Source organism: Ambystoma mexicanum, chromosome 3q (genome assembly GCF_040938575.1).
Source record: "Ambystoma mexicanum isolate Mex_15411 chromosome 3q, UKY_AmexF1_1, whole genome shotgun sequence".
Taxonomy (NCBI): domain Eukaryota; kingdom Metazoa; phylum Chordata; class Amphibia; order Caudata; family Ambystomatidae; genus Ambystoma; species Ambystoma mexicanum.
The window spans coordinates 329,529,700-329,548,843 of record NC_090926.1 but is presented as its reverse complement, the minus strand read 5'-3'; the positions used below and the strand labels follow the sequence as shown (position 1 = coordinate 329,548,843).

Sequence of the window (19,144 nt, the reverse complement as noted above, 5' to 3'; positions counted from 1 at the left end):
TTCCACTGTGCGACAAAGTTGGCAGGCCGCCCTCCCTACCTTGGTGTCGAAGTGGGTGTCAGGACCGTGGCATGGTCAGCTTTGTTTTCGGTACTTGGCTTCTGACAGAAAGCTCTGCATCGATACAGGTTTTTTCAGTAGGATTGAGAGCTACCCTTATGCCCCTCTTGAGAGGTGCTGGGCCAGGATGCTTGTGGATGGTAGGTGGACCTATAGTTCCTCGAAGTCCATGAGAACCTTGTTTTCCCTGAGCGAAAGAACTTGCAGCACTGTTGTAGAGTGCCCAGGGAATGTGCCGTCTCAGTATCAGCCTTGATGGCTTGTATGGTCTCATCAACCTTCTTACCAAAGAGGTTGGTGCCATCAAAAGGCATATCGACCACTTTCGACTGGACTTCAGGTCAGAAATGTGTGGCTTTCAGCCACCGGTGGTGGCGTAGCACTGCCCCATTACCCATTTGGTGGAATCCAGTATCTGCAATGTCCACAGCAATAGAAATGGCACGGTCTGGATGGCGCCTCACCCTCATGTAACAGCGTAAGTGCATCATCCTGCTTGTCATCTGGGAGAAAGTCTAGTATCAGGCCCAGCTTAAACCATAGCTCATGGTCATAGAGTGACAGAATTGCCAGTGAGTTAGCTGCCTTGATGGTCGTCGCAGCAGTAGAGATGACTCTCTTTCCAAAAGCGGCCAGTTGGTTTCCCTCTTTGTCTGGAGGCACCATACAGGGAGCGGAAGGATTGGGCAAAGGCTTATGGGCAGCTGCAGAGACAACTGAGTCTGGACCAGGTTACGTGCACAGGCAGTTGGGTGCAGAATCTGGAACCTTGTATTTTTTTCTAAAAGTGATCCTACTTGGGGGGCATGGAGAATGGGTTCGTCAACACGTTGAGGCCATTATCTCAACTACCCTCTAGCAGTAGAATGGTCACCATGGATTTCCTAACATATTCTTGCCACTGATAAAGGAAAACGTCCCTTTTCTGCTTCTGGGGTAGCAGATCAAAAAGCTTTGCAGTCCATGACATGAGTACATGTAAGGAGCCGATCTGGTCAGGAAGCAAATCGCTTGGCGGTAGGTCTGCTGGTTCCCCATCAGCTGGCACGAGATTTTTGAACTCGCCTAAAGTGTGTTCCTGGAGAACCATCAGTTGGATACTCATCACCATCAGTGTCTGTATCTGTGAGGGTGACTGGTGGCAAAGGTGGAGGACCTGGAAGTGGTCCAGATGAAGGAGAAGGAACCAGGTGTTCCCTTGCTGGCAATCAACGTGACTTTGGTGGAGAAGGCAATGGCGGAGTTGGAAGGATCTCAAACACAGGTGTTTGTAGCGTGGATAGTATATCGATTGACATATCCCTTGAGCCGGATGGAGTAGGGATCTGTGGCACCTCGGAGTGCACATACCTGGTTACTGGCAACGGCTGAATTGGCCCTTCAGACAGAGGAAAACCATGGCTCCATGGAGCCGGAGGTAGCAGGCCAGCAACATAAGGTACATTGTTCGCCCCATCGTCTTCAGAGGACACCATCTTCTGGAATTGTAAGTCTGAATCTGTGCCTCGCTTTAACAACTGCTCTGGGGGAGTCGGGAAATGGATGGAAAGGAGACTGCAAGCTGTGCATAGGGAGTCAGTGAAAACAGTGGCTGAGCACGAGTTGGCCTGAGTAGAAAAGACAAAGCAGATGGGATATCCCTGTCTACAGCAACTCCCTGTGTGAAAGTTGAGACCAGGGGCCCCTGCACAGACCTAGTCGATGATTCAGACGTGCTTGGCACCAGTGTAGGTCTAGTCGGTAATAGAGTGGTCAATGTAGCAGATTTAGACTTGGACAAAGATTTGGTTATGGACGAAGTGGTTGACGGGACTGAAGCAACAGGTGGGATGGTCAATGTCTTGGCTGTCGACGAGATGGCCAACAGGATCATGGTGAAGAAAATGTTGACGCGGTGGAGGATTTCATTGTTGACAATGATCTTGGTTGACTATGGGTCATGGACGGGATTATCGATGATGATGGTGTAGATGGAGGGACTGTAGTCGTGGACGAGCATCGCTTTTCCAAAGTGTGTATGGACGATGATGCCGCCCACAAAGGTGTTCTTGGTGCCGAGATGGTCAACGAGGTGGCCATAGGTGGTGATGGAGCTGTCAATGACACTGTCAACCAGGGGGCAACCAAAGCATGTGATCCATGTCCATTTTTAGCCTTTTCCCCTGGGAAGATTCCTCGTGAGACTTTAACCTCTTTGAAGAGTGAGTGCGCTCTAGGGGTCTGCTGTGCCTGGCAGAGGCATAACTACAGACAGAGCCTGGGTCAGAGGCCCCGGCACCTTCATCCAACCAAGCCACTAATTAATCTGCAGTGACAGTCTTTGTGGGTCTTGGATGAGAATGACTGGCAGATGGTACAGTTGTTCAAGTCGTGGTCCAGATACAGACAATAAAGACACTTTTCATGAAGATCCTCTGTGTAAATGTTCTTCGAGCAGGCCTTGAATAGGCTGTTCTTCCTCGTGTCTGTCATCTTGAAGGCCTCAACAGAAGATTGGAACTCCTCAGGCAATAGAATGGGACAAAACTTCACTGACGTCAGTGAAAAGCGATGCAGCACTAGACGAGAAGAATTGATCGAAGGAAATAGCAAAAATAGACAAAAAATTTCATAGTTGTACAAGAGAGAATTCTCTGGGGCTCCCAACATTTAATGTGAAGTAAAACATATGAAAATGGCCTTCAGGGGAGGAGCTAGGAAAAGCTGTTTTATTGGCTGTGGTCAGTATGACCCAGAATGACTAACAGAGCACTAAAGTGACCGTTTTGAAGTTTAAAGGTAAACTGCTTCGATGTTAACAAGGATTTGCTGCTTAATTAAGTACTTCTATTTTCTAGTTTATTTAGAAGCTTATAGAATGTGAGCCCTGGTGATTGGGAAAAGGCCTGATCATGTGTATGTATGGATTTAAGTTTCTTCTTATGCATATTCAAATGTACACAATAGAAACTCTCTCCAATATTCATCAAGAAAGAAATGGTTATATGCAAGATGGCTCAAGTCGCTACTGAATGTTTTTGAATAGGAAAGTGGATGTCCTGGTTGAGGACAAGAAGGGCCCCTGGGCCTCCTCTGGATAGCAGCACACCAGGGTTTTGAGTTCTTTTTCACCTCTCGTTTGAAGTTGTGAATGGAATTGAGAAAACCACATTACATACATCAATAACAAATCCTACACAATTATCAACAAGAAAAGGATATCACTCAAATGCATGTGAATTTTCAGACCTAATTAGAGTGTTCACGTAATAAACCATGAAAACAAAACTCTATAAAGTGTATAGAAAAAAGTGTGACCGTGCATAGTAACAAACTTAAAAATAAAAGACACTTTCAAACTGATCTTTTGACCACTCCATGGGGGAACTTTTTTCTTTTTAATAAATGACTTCATTGCATCCTACCAAATTCTGGGTAATCAACAGGAGCCCAAAACTAGGAGAAATGGGATGAAAAACACAGTCCACTTACTCACTAGCTCCCAGGTAAGAGAATATCAAAAACCATGCAAAGGCCTTCACACGTCTTCATTCTCCCATGAGAAGAAAGCGTGCATTGTGCAGTAAAGCTCATGGCTCCAACACTCCCCGATTGTGGTATGGGCTCTTTCCAATTTTGAGTGAGGAGCAAACGTGCAATGATCGCAGCCTTTAACAACAGCAGAAGGGCACTACCCAGAAGGTCCCCCATTCTGCCACCTCTCTGTCAATATCCAGGCTGGCCCCATGAGGTTCTAGGGCCTCGTCAAGTCCCCTGCTCGGTGTGATTTCCTAACAGGCACTGTACCATTCCGCAAGCATAAGACCGGCCAGACATATACATGGCACCAACCCCTATTTGGCGTCTGGCACCTTAGACATTTATATCAGGGCTTGGCTAAAGGATGGCAAGCTTTGAAGGTTTATAATATGAAAAAAGAAACGTGCGATGGTGTGAGCAGTGTCCTGCGGAGGGAGACACAGTAATGGGGGGGCATCTCCCTAACGTAGCCACTGCACCCACGTCTAGCTCATCCTCCGCCTCCCTGGCAGGTTCCCCAGCCCCAATGCACCATGTCTAAGGACCTCTCCCAGCTGGACTTCAATCCAAAGTGGGGGAGTGGACGGGTGTAGCGTCAGAGCATCTCTACCACCCAGCCTTTGCTCACACCAGCGCACAGGGTCTTCCTCTCACTTAAAATAGTGGCGCCCCTTCTTGTGAGAAGCCCACTAGCAGTGGTCGAAGTGGGCAGGACCCGTCGGTAGCGGGGCTCCTATACTTCTTTTAAATAAGTTTTACCGTTCCTACACTTTTATTTTAAAAAGAACCCGCTCGTTTCGGTTTAAAATAAAAGTGTAGGAAGAAGTTGAAACTTGCAATTTCAGTGCACTGCACTGGACGTGCCCTTAAACAACAAGTGCATGGGTTTTGGGGTTTGTATTGTGCATGGCAGGTGGTGTGGCAAGGGGTTTGTGGGGAGCGGTGCAGACCAGTAGGAACCAATACTTCTTTTCGTACACTTCCACCACTGCCCACTAGTGCCAGACAGCAGCCATGGGGAGGTGGGACAGCAGGTGGATGGATTCCTGAGAGCCCTGCCTCACAGGTGTACTCCATGCAGAGCAGGGCGCCGCTGGCCATGGGAGGCCTTTTACGTGCCAGGCAGGCAGCTCTGCACACGCTCAGTTAGGCGCCCAGAAACACTTCTGATCGGCGCTTGGGCTGCTAAGTGTTTACCTGGGCAAAAGGTGAAAGGGCTCGTCAGGGGCAGCACGCGCGTGTGCACAATAGCTGAGCTTAGGGCCCAGAAACACCAGTTGCTGGAATGTCCATAACAAACGAAAGCTCAGGAGAGGTTTGCTCACTAGAGCCATGAGAGACATGATGCACTCTCCCTCCACCCCCCCCCCCCCCGCACGCACCAAACTCTGCTGAGTGATGAGCACACATTCCAGATAAACATGGGCCAGAACTGTGGCCACATCAACATGCGAGGTCTTGAGAAGCAGCGGCGTCCAGGGTGGCACTAGTGGGGAGCTCACCCCCTCACAGAATGGCCTCTGTCGGGGAGGCCTGGCCAGCGACACACAGAGCAGGGAAGCTCGCTCGCTTCTGCCTCGTCCATGTGCAATGCTGGGGATCTCTGCCCAGGCAGCAGTCGCTTCGCGCAGTGTCGCGTAACTATAGTCAGTCCTCGGCCTCTCTGTATGCGGTGCAGCCCACGTTGCCTTCTACCCTGGCCCTGTGCTTCATCGTGTCCCCCTCCCCCCCACCCTCCCTATGGCGGCCTTGGGCAAGCAAACAGCATAACACGACAAAGGTCATCCGAAATTAGTTCTAGACAATGAAGGTATCCCACGAGAACACCCGCAGCCTCATATCCCCTGGAGTGGGGCAGGCCCCCCCCCCCCTCTAGCAGCGCGGACCACTTACACCAAGCAGGGCCCTCCATGTACAGTGAAGGTTGGAAAAATGAATACGTGAGTTAGCCTAGAGCGATCAAGTACCTCCAAACTCTCTGCAGAGCCGACTCAGCCCATGATGCTTTCGTGGACGATAAACTGGGCAACGTTATATTGGCAAGTTCTAACCACGATTTACTGCTGCGCTTCGAAGCGAGAAAGAACTGCCACAAAGCGCTACGTGTTTAGGTCACCTACAGGAAAGGTCGCCCCCGCTGCATGCATTGCAGGTGATTGGCCGGAGGGTCGGCAGCACTCACCTGTGTAGATGAACCTCCCGGGGGTCCCCTTGCAGAACTGCTTGGACTTGTACGACAGTGTGACTTCCACCACGCCGGGGATGTGTCGGGGAGGGGTCTGCACTCGGATCGCATGCGGGGTAATCAGCTGGAACAGAAGAAAGCGAGAGACACATTTAGAAGATGGAAGGAGCGCTGCTGCGCGCGTGGCTTGCGCCGGCGTCGCTCCCGTCACAGCCCTGTCAGCGCCCCATAAACACGCGCGCGCACAGAGCGCGCAATTAGCTTGAGTCCAGCCGGGGGGAACCGCGGAGAACAAGGTGTATTGGCGTTCTGCCTCGTGCTGCCGTGCACAGCACCCGCTCCGTGTACACTGGGCAAGCAGCAAGGCTGCCTGGCGGGCCTATTAAGCGGCGCTCCGGGCAGCCTAATGGTGTGGCTGCCCTCTCTCTGGGGATGCTCTCCCACAGACCCGGCAGTCTGCGCCTGCAGAGGGAAAGGTTGCCAGGTGGGGGGTCATTACGCCAGTGATAGGGAGCGCTCGGGCAGACCTTGTTTTGGGCGGGGGTTGGAGGATCGATAACAGCCCCAGCAAACGCGCATCTCCCCACCACCCCCACACCCCTCCCTCAGTGACAGGAGGAACCCATGCAATCAGCCGGGGAGTGATGGGGGTTTGAGTGGACTGTGTTATGGACAGGGTATACGGCAACACGTTGCACGTGGAAGTATTACTACAAAACGAACGCCCCTCAGCCAGTGCTTTAATTGGGCCCGGGGCCTCCCAAAAGTGGGGCTGAGCTGGGGCCCCCGGTCCCACCACAATGCGCCCGCCATTAGGTCAGGCAAGCTGACAGATATGTCAGCCAGCCACAGCATTGCTGTAGCTGGTAGGCACTTCTGTCAGTCACTGTAACTTCCTATGGTGACATCTCATGGGAAGGGTCACCAGAGGAAGTTACTGTCCCTTTGTTTCCCCAGGTTGCTGAGGCATCTTTAACTCTCAGCGAACCTGGGGAACTCCTCGACATATTTCAAGGTTTATAAAAGATGGCTTGAAAAGTGCACAATTCAAGCCATCTTTTATAAACATAGAAATGTTTAACAAAGATGGCTTGGAAAGTACACAAACCACAAGGTACGTACACAGATATATAAAGGCTTTATATTTGTGTGCAAACTTTACTATGGTTTATGTACTTTTCAAGCCATCTTTATGTACACAAACCATAGCAAGGCACGCAAACAAACATATAAATGTAAGCATTTATATATTTATGTGTGTACCATACTATGGTTTGTGTAGTATGCAAGCCATCTTTTATAAACATAGGAATATGTTACACATTTCTATTTATAAAAGATGGCTTGATTACTACACAAACCATAATAAGGTATGCATACACATATATAAAATGTTTGCGTACCTTACTATCGTTTGCATACGTTTTTAAGGCCACACCAATCCCACAAGCCACGTCCCCAAATGAGGGCCCCCCTTGATTTCTTACCCCACTTAAAACCCTGCCCCCAGCATCCAGCATCTTCTTTCCCAAGCCCCTCCCACTTAACTCTCCATTTTCAATAAAAGGACTAACATTCTGCCTCTCCCTTGAGACATGGGGAGCGACTCACTCCCTGCCTTTCTCTGAGCTCTCAGTATTCCCTGCCCATCTCTGATGAGATCACTAGTCTCCCCCCCACCCCTGCCTGTGACCTACGTGACCAGGGTTCAAGTCGAGTGTACACGCGGCGGGACGGAGTCCACCCACTTTTTTCAGAGGGGGGACTCAGCCCCCCCCAAGTAAAATGAGAAACACAATGTATGAATTAGAGCTGACCTCTGGGATCGAACCGCAGGGGTCAGGTTTGCTGGCTAGACACTTCATATATAACCTGATGAAAAATGACAAACTAAAGGTGAAATGTCCCATTTCGGTACTGCAAGTTCCAGGGAAAACATTTTTATTGGGTCTTTAAAACATGCACACCTTTTAACATTTTCAAAAACACTTTTAGAAGAAACTATCCTCCCTTGGTTTTGTGTGTGTGTTGATTTTATGAAAGGCAAATGCCATTCGCCCTGTGTAATTTGGGTGCTTATGCAAAGCCAATTTAATGAAATCTGCATATTTCACCTCGATATGCTCATTTCCAGCGACGTCACATCCCATTGCGTTTATTGGAGCCCCCCACTTTAATTTTTAGGACTTGACCCTACGTGCCACGGCAGAGCTCACTCCCTGTTTGTCAGTATCCAGTCTGGACTCGTCACTTGCACTGCCCTCGGCACGGGCGTCATGTTTGACGGCCGTTCTCTCGGTTGCTTCCCACTTGGGAAGAGTCTACTTCTACGTGCCGATCTCTCTTGAGTTGTGACATCAGTGCCTGCTCTCTGCCTGTCTCTTGTGACGTCCGTGACCCCTCTTTGTCGTGCCTAATATCTGCGGGCTCCTGATGCCACTGCCTGTCTCCTGTGGCACTAGTGAGCATGCAGTCACTGCAGGGCTCCGCATTGAAGGGAGCTGGAGCCACTGAGCTCCTGCTTGTAGCCCAGAAGAGGCTGCTTAGCTTGACACCAACAGCTACTTGTGGCTCCTCAGACCACCTGATGCTGAATAAACACCCCAGGTGACATTAACTCTGCATTTGGGACAATCTGTAAATAAGCATCAGGACACATCTATATGACGTATAAAAGCATAAGGGGTCATAAAGAATGGACTTAATGTTAAGTTTGTATTTTATTTGGAAGTTAGATGTGTGGAACACTATGCAATAGCTCCTGGTTCCCCAGTGGTAGCTCCCCCTCACTGGTTAATGCCAGATGCCCAGGAGCTGCGTTTAGCTTCTGCTTATCCAATCTTAAATTCGACCCCTGTGCCTCTCTAGTAATGTCAGTGTCCTTTCATTCACTATCTCTCATGATGTCTGCACCCCTTCACTACCTGTCTATTATACGTCAGTGCCCTTTCACTGCCTAGCTCCTTAGACGCCAGTGCCCATTCACTGTCTGGCCCCTCAGATGCGAGTGCCCATTCATTGTCTGGTGAGTGTCCATTCTTTGTCTGGTCCCTGAGATGCAAGCACACAGGGGTGTTGCTAGGTCTGGAAAAGACCCATGGCTATGCTAATGTCGGAACTGTTGGGACTGGGGGCTAGCTATAGCCTTTTGGTTGTAGCTCCTGAGATTCTGACGGGATCTGCCGGGATCGCGCTGTCCAATTACATAATTGATGATTGCAGCCTCCCTGCCCTCCCCCCAAAAGATGGGGGGGACAAAAAGACATGCCACAGAAGTTGGGGGGGATAAAACCCTCTGTCCCCCCATATAATTACACCCATGCGCCCACATCCAGATCGTCATATGCACAAGTGCAAATCAAGGCGGGTGAGCTGGCAATGGGTGCCTCCTTCTATCATTCGAGCCCCAGGATGCTGCAGTGGAAGCACCCACAGTGAGCTATCAGCACTCTGCCCATGTTTCCCGATTTCACAGCACTTGTTTGTGACGGGCTGGCATGGGTTCCAAGCGTTCATTTTCATTGCAGGAACATTCCTGGTAAGTTAAAGGATTGTCAAGGAAACATGCTTTCTCGTGCAGCTGAATGGCCCGCTTAGGTTGCTAAGAAGCAACACGCATGAGCATCATTTTCATCAATGGTAATGGTGGGTAACATACCGCTCTGCTTCGCTACTCTTGTGGGATTTTCAAATATTTATTTATTTATTACATTTATGCATCGCCCAAAGCCGAAGGTATCACAACACTTGAACAAAGCCAGTGGAAGAGTCAATGTCAATGGAGATGGTTTCTTAAGGATCATGGGGCGAGTTAATCATATTTGTCAAAGCTTTCTGAAGGTGGTGTAAAGAAGGTTCATTATTGATTTGGTTGGGGAGGGAGTGCCACAAATTGGGTGCGAGAACACAGAAGCTTGACCCCCCCGCTCGTTTTCACTTGAATCTCAGGGTTTGAAGGAGAAGGTTGGCAGAAGATCTGAGGGGTGGTGCTGATGTTTTGGTTCCTATCCTGTTGCTCAGGCGGTGGGGCGCATCATTCTGGATGCACCTGTGAGCAATAGTTAGTGTTCTGATGTCAATCCGGGCTCTTATTGGGAGCCAGTGGGCTTTGTGTCTGGAAAAAGGAGATGTGGTCTGAGGATTTCAACCCTGTAGCAGCTCGCAGGGCATTGTTTTGTAGAAGTTGCAGTTTTGCCACGTTCTTTGCTGATGTGCCCACGAGTAAGGCATTACAATTGTCAACTTTGCTGCCGGTAATTGCATGTGTACATCTTTTGAGAATTTTACCTTGAATAAACTGCGAAATGTGCTCTAAATCGTTCTAAACCTGTCTCTTTGTTGCAAAGTTAAATGCTAATCAATAAAAGCTCCAATGGGAAGATTCAGAGTGTGGCATGCACGGCAGGAGATGGATTGCCGAGCCACTGGGAATCTGTGTTCCCTTCAGCCATAGCTGCCCAGGCTTTGACAATAACTAATGGCCCACTGGGGCCGATGGCTTGATTCAGATCCAAGGCCTGGACCTCAAGGGCAGCCCACGACTGCCTGCACAGGAGGACACGGTCAAGTCACATTGGATCACCTCGGCTCTCCCGGTGATCACTAACTTCTTCCCTGTCCCATCTCTCTGCCTCTGCAATCTCCTTCCCACACAGTCAACTCGCGACATAGCTTAAGACGCGCTGCCAATGTCCCCACGCACCATCCGTCATTCAGCAGCATTTGTAGCAGTCATGCAGCCAAGGTTATATATACACCCTGCCCCACCACACAACTGCCTGTTCTACGCATTACACCTGCTCTTTCTCCTGGTTTTCATGTCCTCGTTTAACCTGACACAGATGTTATTTGGATTATCAGGAAGTGCGGAGAGGCGAGTTTTTGATGTGGTCCTTTTTTTATTGCCATAGCCATCTCTTTCCCTTTCACTTGCCCCTTATCTCTCACATGCTCTTTATACTGCGCCTCCTTGGATTCCTGTCTTATTTGACGTTTCTGTTCAGACTGTAATGCCTGTAATGATTGTAGTGATGTACAATTTAGAAGAATTTGAAACCTACAACCTAACCTGACTGTTTTGATTCTCAGATCTATGGGCCTCATTACAAGTACAACGGTGAGAGTGAAATGGTGGTAAAGTGCTGGTAATTCTGTTACTGTCACTTTGCCACCAAATACCACCCCTGTACTACTATTTTAGCAGTGGGGAGAAATATTTAACGTTAGCAAACATTTGGAGGGAAATCTTTCTCCTTACATCCAAAAATCAGCAGATTTACTGTCCAGCAATTCCGCCGGCAGTAAATCTGCCAAAAATCCCTGTGCAGTCTTATGGATTCCAAAAATGGGGAATTGCCACCACTTGTAATCCCATGGTAACGCCACTGGACCAGATCGCGGTAACAGCAATTGATTTTGGCGGTAATTCAGAGGATTTACTTCCCTATGACTACCAAACTCATAACGAGGCCCCATATGAGTTTTGGCTGCTTTTGACAGGGCCACTTATCCACTCACTGTGATTGAGCCAATGTTTCCCTGTGACTGATGTACATGCAATGCAAACATGAGCGCAGCAGCATGTGCTCAGCGTACATTTGTTTGCCTTGCCTTGATTTTTTTCAAAGTGTATTTGATAGTATTTGGATTGATAGCCAGTCTCAATGATTTGGACAGACACGCAGATGAACAGAGGCCTGATGTCCCAGGGTGGCCTCCAGCTGAGCTACTCCAGTCACCAATCACCATGAGGCTCCCAGGCCCATACACAGGATGATTGTATTCCACTAAGGGACCGGCCGTGCAGAACTTGATGTTATGCTATGATATGCATCATGTATGCTGTGCCATATCATCAATGCAGTGGTGGCAAATCACTGAGGCTTGTCTGGAAATTGGATTGAGGAGGGGCTATTCCAAGGTTTGAGCAAATCTGCCTGACACTCGCTCATATGATGAGCGGCATAGATCTAAATATTAATGTGACACTAGCTCTAGGGTCACAAATAGATGAATTTGCACAGGGGTTTGTCTAGACCTTATTGCGCTCTAATCAACCAAAGTTGAAAAAGGTGTGTATAATAAAGGAGCCAGTTGGCTGCAATCAGATCGCAGAGACGCAATGGCTCATTAAAAGATTATCTTCAAAGGTTTAATTGGATGAGTCCAAAGATCAGCATTAAACAGCCAACACGTGTTTCAACCATACAAGCTCTTCCTCAGGACAAATGATTACTCCACAAAATGTCTTAGTTCTTCATTCCTTGGGACCAAATCAGCACTACATTCTGATATATCTCTTGAATTATGTGCCAGCAGAACTTAGTCAAAAACAACTCCAAATTCTCACAAGCATTTACTTTTACCTTGTCACAATCTTAATATGGCGGGTGGTTTAGACCCGACTTCCTAACAGATTCCCAAGCAGCGTTTCCGTGTGTAAGTTCTGTTTGCGCATAATTCAAGAGGCATATCAGAATGTAGTTCTGATTTGGTCCCAAGGAATTGTGGGGCAACTCCCAATCATCAGACCAAGAAAATACAACCCGCTAGTGAAAAAGACTAGGAGCTTTTTAGCAAGACAAGAGTTTTATTTTTGTATACAGGAGGGTATTATGAACCCACTGCCACAGAGCTCTCTGACGTCGTCCGCACATGATTGAAGTTATAAATACACAAACCGTCACTCATGATGGAATTGATATACAGTGTTAAACCCCCACCCTCATTGGCCGCCGCCTATTTACATGCTAATGATCACATAAAGCCCATTCTCCCATTGGTTTGTTTGCCTTCTCGTTCATCTTCACTACACATGGGTAACATCCTCGTCCATCAAGGAATACTGTAAGACAATTGGTTAACATCAATTGGCACCGCCCTACCTTTTATCCTGACCACACGACATACACCTGATTATCAATATGAACTCAGTGGGACTCTTCGAGGGCAGCCTGGTCCTCGCGGACAAAGCAGGCTTTTCTCATCCCAGACACGCTAGTGCCCCCATCGTGCCCTCCCCACCATATGAGCATCATTCTTTGCTCTCCCTGGTACAAAACGCAGATCATGTTATTCTCTGTTTTACCTTTTATCAGTTCGCCTCCCCAAGAGTGAACTTTGCGTCTCACTAGTCAGCCCAGTTCACAAAGCATTTAGAGCCCATTTCTCTGCGCATCTGGTAGTTCAAATAGACTGACCATCGTTCTGGGGGGTGCTGGTGCCCTAAATCTTAGTTCATGTTTTGGCATCTCAAGACCTCTGCCTTCGCTCCCAAGAATACGACCTTGGTGCTAGGCTGCAGCCCTTTACGTCTTTGACTGCACACATTCCTTTCTAATTAGTTCAAAGACCTATCCGATGTCAGAGCATGTGTGTGCTCTTTTACTGTGCATGAGAATCGGGAGGCACTAATAAGATGAGCAATCAGGCCTTGCTGTTCTGTGTTGTTTTAGGAGAACAAGGCTTGCGAGCATTCAGGTCTACTCGTAAGCGCGATGTTGGTTCGCACTATGTTTATTGTATATATAAACATACTATATCCTTCATAGGTGAATTGAAGCATTGCTGATAATTTTTTCCGCTTTATGGGTTTCTGCTCCCGTTGTTTGTCCTTATCCCCTACCCCCTGCATCGTCCCATGTTTATTTCCATATGCTAATATATTTTCCATAATCTATAAACGTTTAGGAGGGGCAGTGGTCTGGACATGTATCCAAACAGAATGATGAACTAAGACATTTTGTGGAGAAACCATTTTCCCCGAGGAAGACCTTGTATGGTTGAAACACATGTTGGCTGTTTAATGATGGTCTTTGGACTCATCCAGTTAAACTTTTGAAGATCATCTTTCAATTTGCCATTGCGTCTTTGCAATCTGATTGAATCTAACTGGCGCATTTTCTATACACACCTTTTTGAAGTTTAGTTAAATTAGATCGCAAAAAGGTCTAGACAAACCCCTGTAACAATTTTATCTGGAAGTTGGAGTACTATGCACCCGCCAGAGGCATCCTGTCCAGATCGTAGCTTGCCAAGGAAAGGAAAAGGGAAGGGGTGAAGCGGTGAAGAAAGGAGGGGGCATATAAAAGAAACAAAGGGGTACAAACACTGATGGGGGAGGATAAAGGAATAACAATAGTGTTTGTGATGGCTTGCGTTGATTTCAATCCAGTCAAAGCAGTTGATAGATCAGGAAAGCAGAATTCAGGAGGGTAAATTCTGAGGTGTCTCAAGGAGAAAGCACTATTTACACAAGGTCAGTTTCGGAGCGATACACAGGTATCACTAAAAGTAGTGTGTGGCTGTGTGATGGAATCGAGATGTGCTAAAGCAGTCCTTTCAAGTGCTTTGGCTTTTATTGTGCAGGAGTATTTACCCACAAAACAAACCCTGGAACAGTAATTCTGGAACTGCCAAGCCTAGTGGCAGTCACCCCCCTCCAAAAAAGCTAAGGAAAGGTGTACATTAAAATGAACACTTTCCTGTTAACATTTCCGGAAAAGATGCATTTGGCAACAAAACACATATCATACAATGTCACAACAGCTTAACATGGCATGGTGCAGCATACCGTACTGTAGCATAGCACCCTAAACCCAGCAAAGCGCAGTATTTCAAAGCAGAACAAGTGTAGGTACGTGATGCAGAAAAGTGCATGCAGTGAAATGTATATCGCCCAAACCCACACACGTGGAGATTGACCCCCAAAAGTGGGCATGTCATTTGTCTATGAGTTCTGTTTATAAATGTGTCAAAAGAAAAAACAACTCCCTGCAATGACATACAAACATCAGTGCTGGAGCAAAAAGGGGGCATTTATTCTGTTTATAACATTTCTGAAACATAATTGTAACCAACCCCTCTTAAATGGATATGTTTAACTCTGAAATGTAAATAGGTATTCCAGGACCCGGCGAGCATGCATGCCCGCTGCGATCAGGTATAGGCGATGAAATATGTCACTTTACCAGCCATGAGGCTAAGACTGAACAGAGAACACCAGGAATGAAAAGCATACTATTTCAAACTCAAAATATTTGGGAAATGTAAAGGAATGCAGTAAATACTGAGCAGTGAGCACACTTGCCCATTCATCGCGACAGAGCCCTGGGGTCTGCACTGCACAGCATGCCTGCCAGCGGAGGGCCTGGGGCACAGAGGGTGGACGCACTCACTAATGCTTGCAAGAGCAGCTTCAGCTGACCGACGGCTGGGCTAACTCCACAGACAGGGACTCCACTTAAAAGCATGTATGGAACCAAGAAGCCGGCTACAGCCACCAGGCAAGTACCGCAAGGGCCCATGGACTGGCTCCACACAGCACCCCAGGCAACAGGCCTGAGTCTTATCGCCTCCAGGTCTTACAAGCCACCTGCTTCTACTAAGCCGAAGATGCGGCAGCGGGAAAGCGCCACAAACCGCACTCAGCCTGCCCAGCGCCTACCCATATTCTCTCTTATTTCTTTCGCAGCATCCCTGGCGAATACTTTGGCATTAGCCATGGAATCCTAAGAGTGCAACCCTTGACTTTTCTGCCACACGTCTATTCACGCATCAACATCCTTGCTCTAATCCAAGATCCTTATTACCATACATGCCTTGAGGAAGAACCTTCGGGGTTGAAACGCATGTTGGCTGACCACTATGGGCCTCATTGCAAGTTTGGAGGTAGCCATGCCATTTTTAGCGGCATAGCTACCCCCAGACTCGGGTCCGGGTCCCGCAAAAGCGGACTTACTGGGCCATTCCGACCTTGGAGGGCCCGGTAATGCCCTTTCGCAAGACCTGGACCCGGTACATCCTCATTCCCATTTGAGCCCCCATAGGGCTCAATGGGAATGTGGAGGATACTAACAACGGGCCCGTTAATGACGGGCCCGTTGTTAGCATCCTGGTCTGCTAGCGGGTCCCACTTATCCGGTGCACACTGCCACTAATACATCTCTCTGTGCTAACCTCCATCCATTCCAGCTCTTGAGCTTCTCCCTACAGGATGTGGAATGTGAGCCCCATGCCATTGAGGTGTGCGTCTCGTGCCATTGTACTGTAAGCCTCATGCCATTGTGGTGTGCGCCATGTTCCATTGAAATGTGAGCCCCATTCCACTGCAGTTTGAGCCCCGCATTATTGTTCTGGCAGCCCCATGACACTGTGGTCATCCATGTATGCACTACCTTTGATCTACCCATATCCTTTTGGTGATGAGCCGCACAGGGCTCTTTACCTGAGCACCGTACTATATGCTTGAACACAGCAACAGTGTACTGGTTATACCTCAGCGTCACTTTATCTTGCACTCTGTGCCCACCTGTGAAACCAAACCTCACCACACCTGAGTGCCTGATACTGACACCCATGAAAACCAACATCCGCAGGAAAGACGGAAAGACACAGACACAGACACAGACACACAGACAGACACACACACACACACACACACACACACACACACCCTCCCCCCCCCAACCTGTCACATAACCTCAATCCCAGAGTTGGAAACAGGACCACCTTGAATTGTGTCAAAGGATGACCACCCGCTGTCAGAAGCCTTTCTCACTAGAGGCTCAGGGAACCAGCAAATGCAGGAAAGAGCACAGCCACTCCTTAAAGAATTGTCACATAACACCACACTGCTGAGACAACAGGAGAAACTCACATGATTGTTGACACCCAGGCCTCGTGGGGAGCATCTAAGTCAATGTTCACAATGAGACAACAAGACAGACAGCAAACAGCCCAGGCAGCAGGAAAGCACCAGGACTGCTGCCCCGTCCGGGGAGCTATCCCCGAGGGAACCCAGCTGGCAGGTGGAATGTTCCAGTACCACCTACAACAAAGTTGCAATTTTGTGTTTTCCCAAACAGGCCAGCTCATAAAATGATAAATGTCACTTTGTAAGCACATTTTCTCTGTGGCTTCATGCCATCTGTGCCTCCCTGGCTTTGTACCTGGCAAACAGGTTATATCTTCCAACCTGGACGCACAGTTAGTAAATCTGAATGTATGTCCGATTCTACCCAGACAAATAGGTTGTGGCCTCTCAGTCAATCACACAGTTGGATACTCCAAATACAAGTTGCTTTTAAGCATGCAAAGTGATCATGGCTTACAACCCAGTCCCACAGTTATTCTGACAGTCAGCTTTCACCCAGGCAAACAGGTCGTGATTTCCGACCAAGTCACCGTGACAGAATGACATCTACTGGGGGTGGGATTATCAGGGTTTTTTTTTTTTATTAATAAACTGATGTGGTGAATTATGGTTCTGAAAGGGGGGTTCTACTAATTAGACCCTTTTTCATAATGCTCTATGCTAAAATTATAGTGCACCCATGTGCCATTGCTGACACTGTCACCTGACATCCCCTGAAACAGCCCTGCAGTGGCAACAGGGCAGGTCCAAATGCCACATGTGCATTCCTGACAGCAGCTTGAACACACATTTACAACAGGTTGAAGTGGCTTTTTAATCATCTGCACCTCTGAATCAAATTACTATAATTGCATATCTTAGACAGCCAGGAGGCATGTTAAACTGTAAAAATAAGCCATGCCTGGCTATGGGGTGGTGGCTACTATGCACATACAATTATACAGCCACAACAGTTGATATCATATTAGTATCCACTTGGTGAGCAATGTTCAGCTATTAAGGGCTGAGGTGTATTCGCTGTCTGTCCTGAATGTCTCTACAACAGTCATGTGGGACAATGGCCAGGAAGTTGCCTTTTCATCCTCATAGCTCTCAACCATTTCTGTCGCAAAGGCGGGTGAAAACACCCGATTTTATTTTTGGCCGGTGAGAGGCCCATTCAAACGAATGGGCGTGCAGGAGGCTTGGCGGGTGAGTCAGCTGTTTACATGGCGGGTGACACCCGCCAAAAGCGTGCAAGTTGAGAGCTATGCATCCTCCCAGAGGAGAACCTCCAGGAGGAAAACCTTCCACCAAGAGCACAGGAACCCTCCGCAGGAATTGGTGCTTCAAAGGCAGTCGTGACAGAGCAAAGCTACACTCACACCTGCACGCTGATCATGGAAGTCCTCTTGGAGTCAGCAGGAAGGGCAAGTGGTGGATGAAGAGTAGCAAGAGGAGAGAAGTAAATTGATAGAGGGGTTCCGCCATCTTGGTTTCTGCTAAGGCTCTCCACAACCTCCTGGGTATGATGTCAGGAGACACAGGACACTTGGAACAGCAACCTGGATTGGACCCCTGGCAGCAGGCTGAGTTTGGACCAATGCCCTGTAACATGTGGACTTCATTAGGAGAGGAAAAACTCTCCATAGCCGATTCATCTTTGGACTTGAAGACAAGAAGGATTCACCTCGAACTCTGTTGGGATACAGTCTATTCCAAAGGCCTAGCGATAGAGCCGAAGACAGGAGTCTCCAAGGAGGAGGAAAGCTCTTCTACCTCTCCATCCCATGGACACATTTTGAGTGAAACTTCTATGTGGACAAGGCTTACAAGCACTGAGGCACTAATACCCAGAACCCTGCCACTGGATATGAGAAAACAATTGCAAGTACCCCTTACAGACCTTGCTGGTTGTGAAGGGCAGAAGAAAGGACTCCCCTTACCCATGGGAAATTGCACCACATATCCCAGTATACACTATATCGTATTAGTATGGGGGTCGCTGTTTTGTCTCTCCCTACATAGTGCTCTAGGGACCCTGATTTGGGGGCAAAGAGTCGGTGTTTCACCTCGGGTCACTGGTCTGTGTTCCTGGACTTTAGAGTTGGAGCCTCTCCTGCTTTCTTGAGGTCTTCCTCGATAGCTTCCTCTCAGCCAATATCGAGCATAAGTGCAGGAGCTCCCGCACTCAGGCTGGTTCAGCCTGTTCCGTGCCTCCCACTCGGGTCTCCATCTTGGGTCTTCGCATCCAGGCTCCCACCTTCAGAGTCCCTCACCTCCCACTGGGATCATCACCCAATGTATCCCTCTCTCTCTGCTCTGCCAGCTCTCCATATGATCCCGGTTGCATGTTCTCTCGCGGGGGTTGGTCTCCTCTCAGATGGCCCAACAGGTACCGCTTCTCTGCTCCACTTAGACCTTCCCTTCTTTTCCTTCAGGTGCTTTTCAGCCAGGGCTGGACGGACCTATAGGGAACTCTGGATATTCCCTGGTAGGTCTCGACACTATGGGCCCCTTTTGTGTTGCATTTCCAAATGTCCCCATAGGGAAAGGGTTGGGCTTGGTGAAAATGTGTAATATGGGGCAATTTTGAAAATTATTTCCAGTGCCTCTTTTGTTTCCCAGGCCACCCCTGGTTTCAGCTGGCGGCAAAGCCGCGGATCGAGTCGTCTGGTAGTTGTCAGGCACACTAGGCTCCAAAGTTACATTTTCTGTGATACTCCATGATGACACCCCAACACATG

The 19,144-nt window shown here is 48.4% G+C and overlaps 1 protein-coding gene across 3 annotated transcripts in view; it reads right to left on the bottom strand.

Annotated features, from left to right (window-relative positions):
- Positions 1-19,144, bottom strand: part of EBF1 (EBF transcription factor 1) — a 743,411-nt gene that overhangs the window by 152,041 nt on the left and 572,226 nt on the right. For all 3 annotated transcript variants that reach the window (XM_069653918.1, XM_069653920.1, XM_069653919.1), the window contains exon 10: positions 5,762-5,888. In XM_069653918.1, the coding sequence (XP_069510019.1) occupies positions 5,762-5,888 (127 nt within the window). The remainder of the gene's footprint in view (positions 1-5,761; positions 5,889-19,144) is intronic.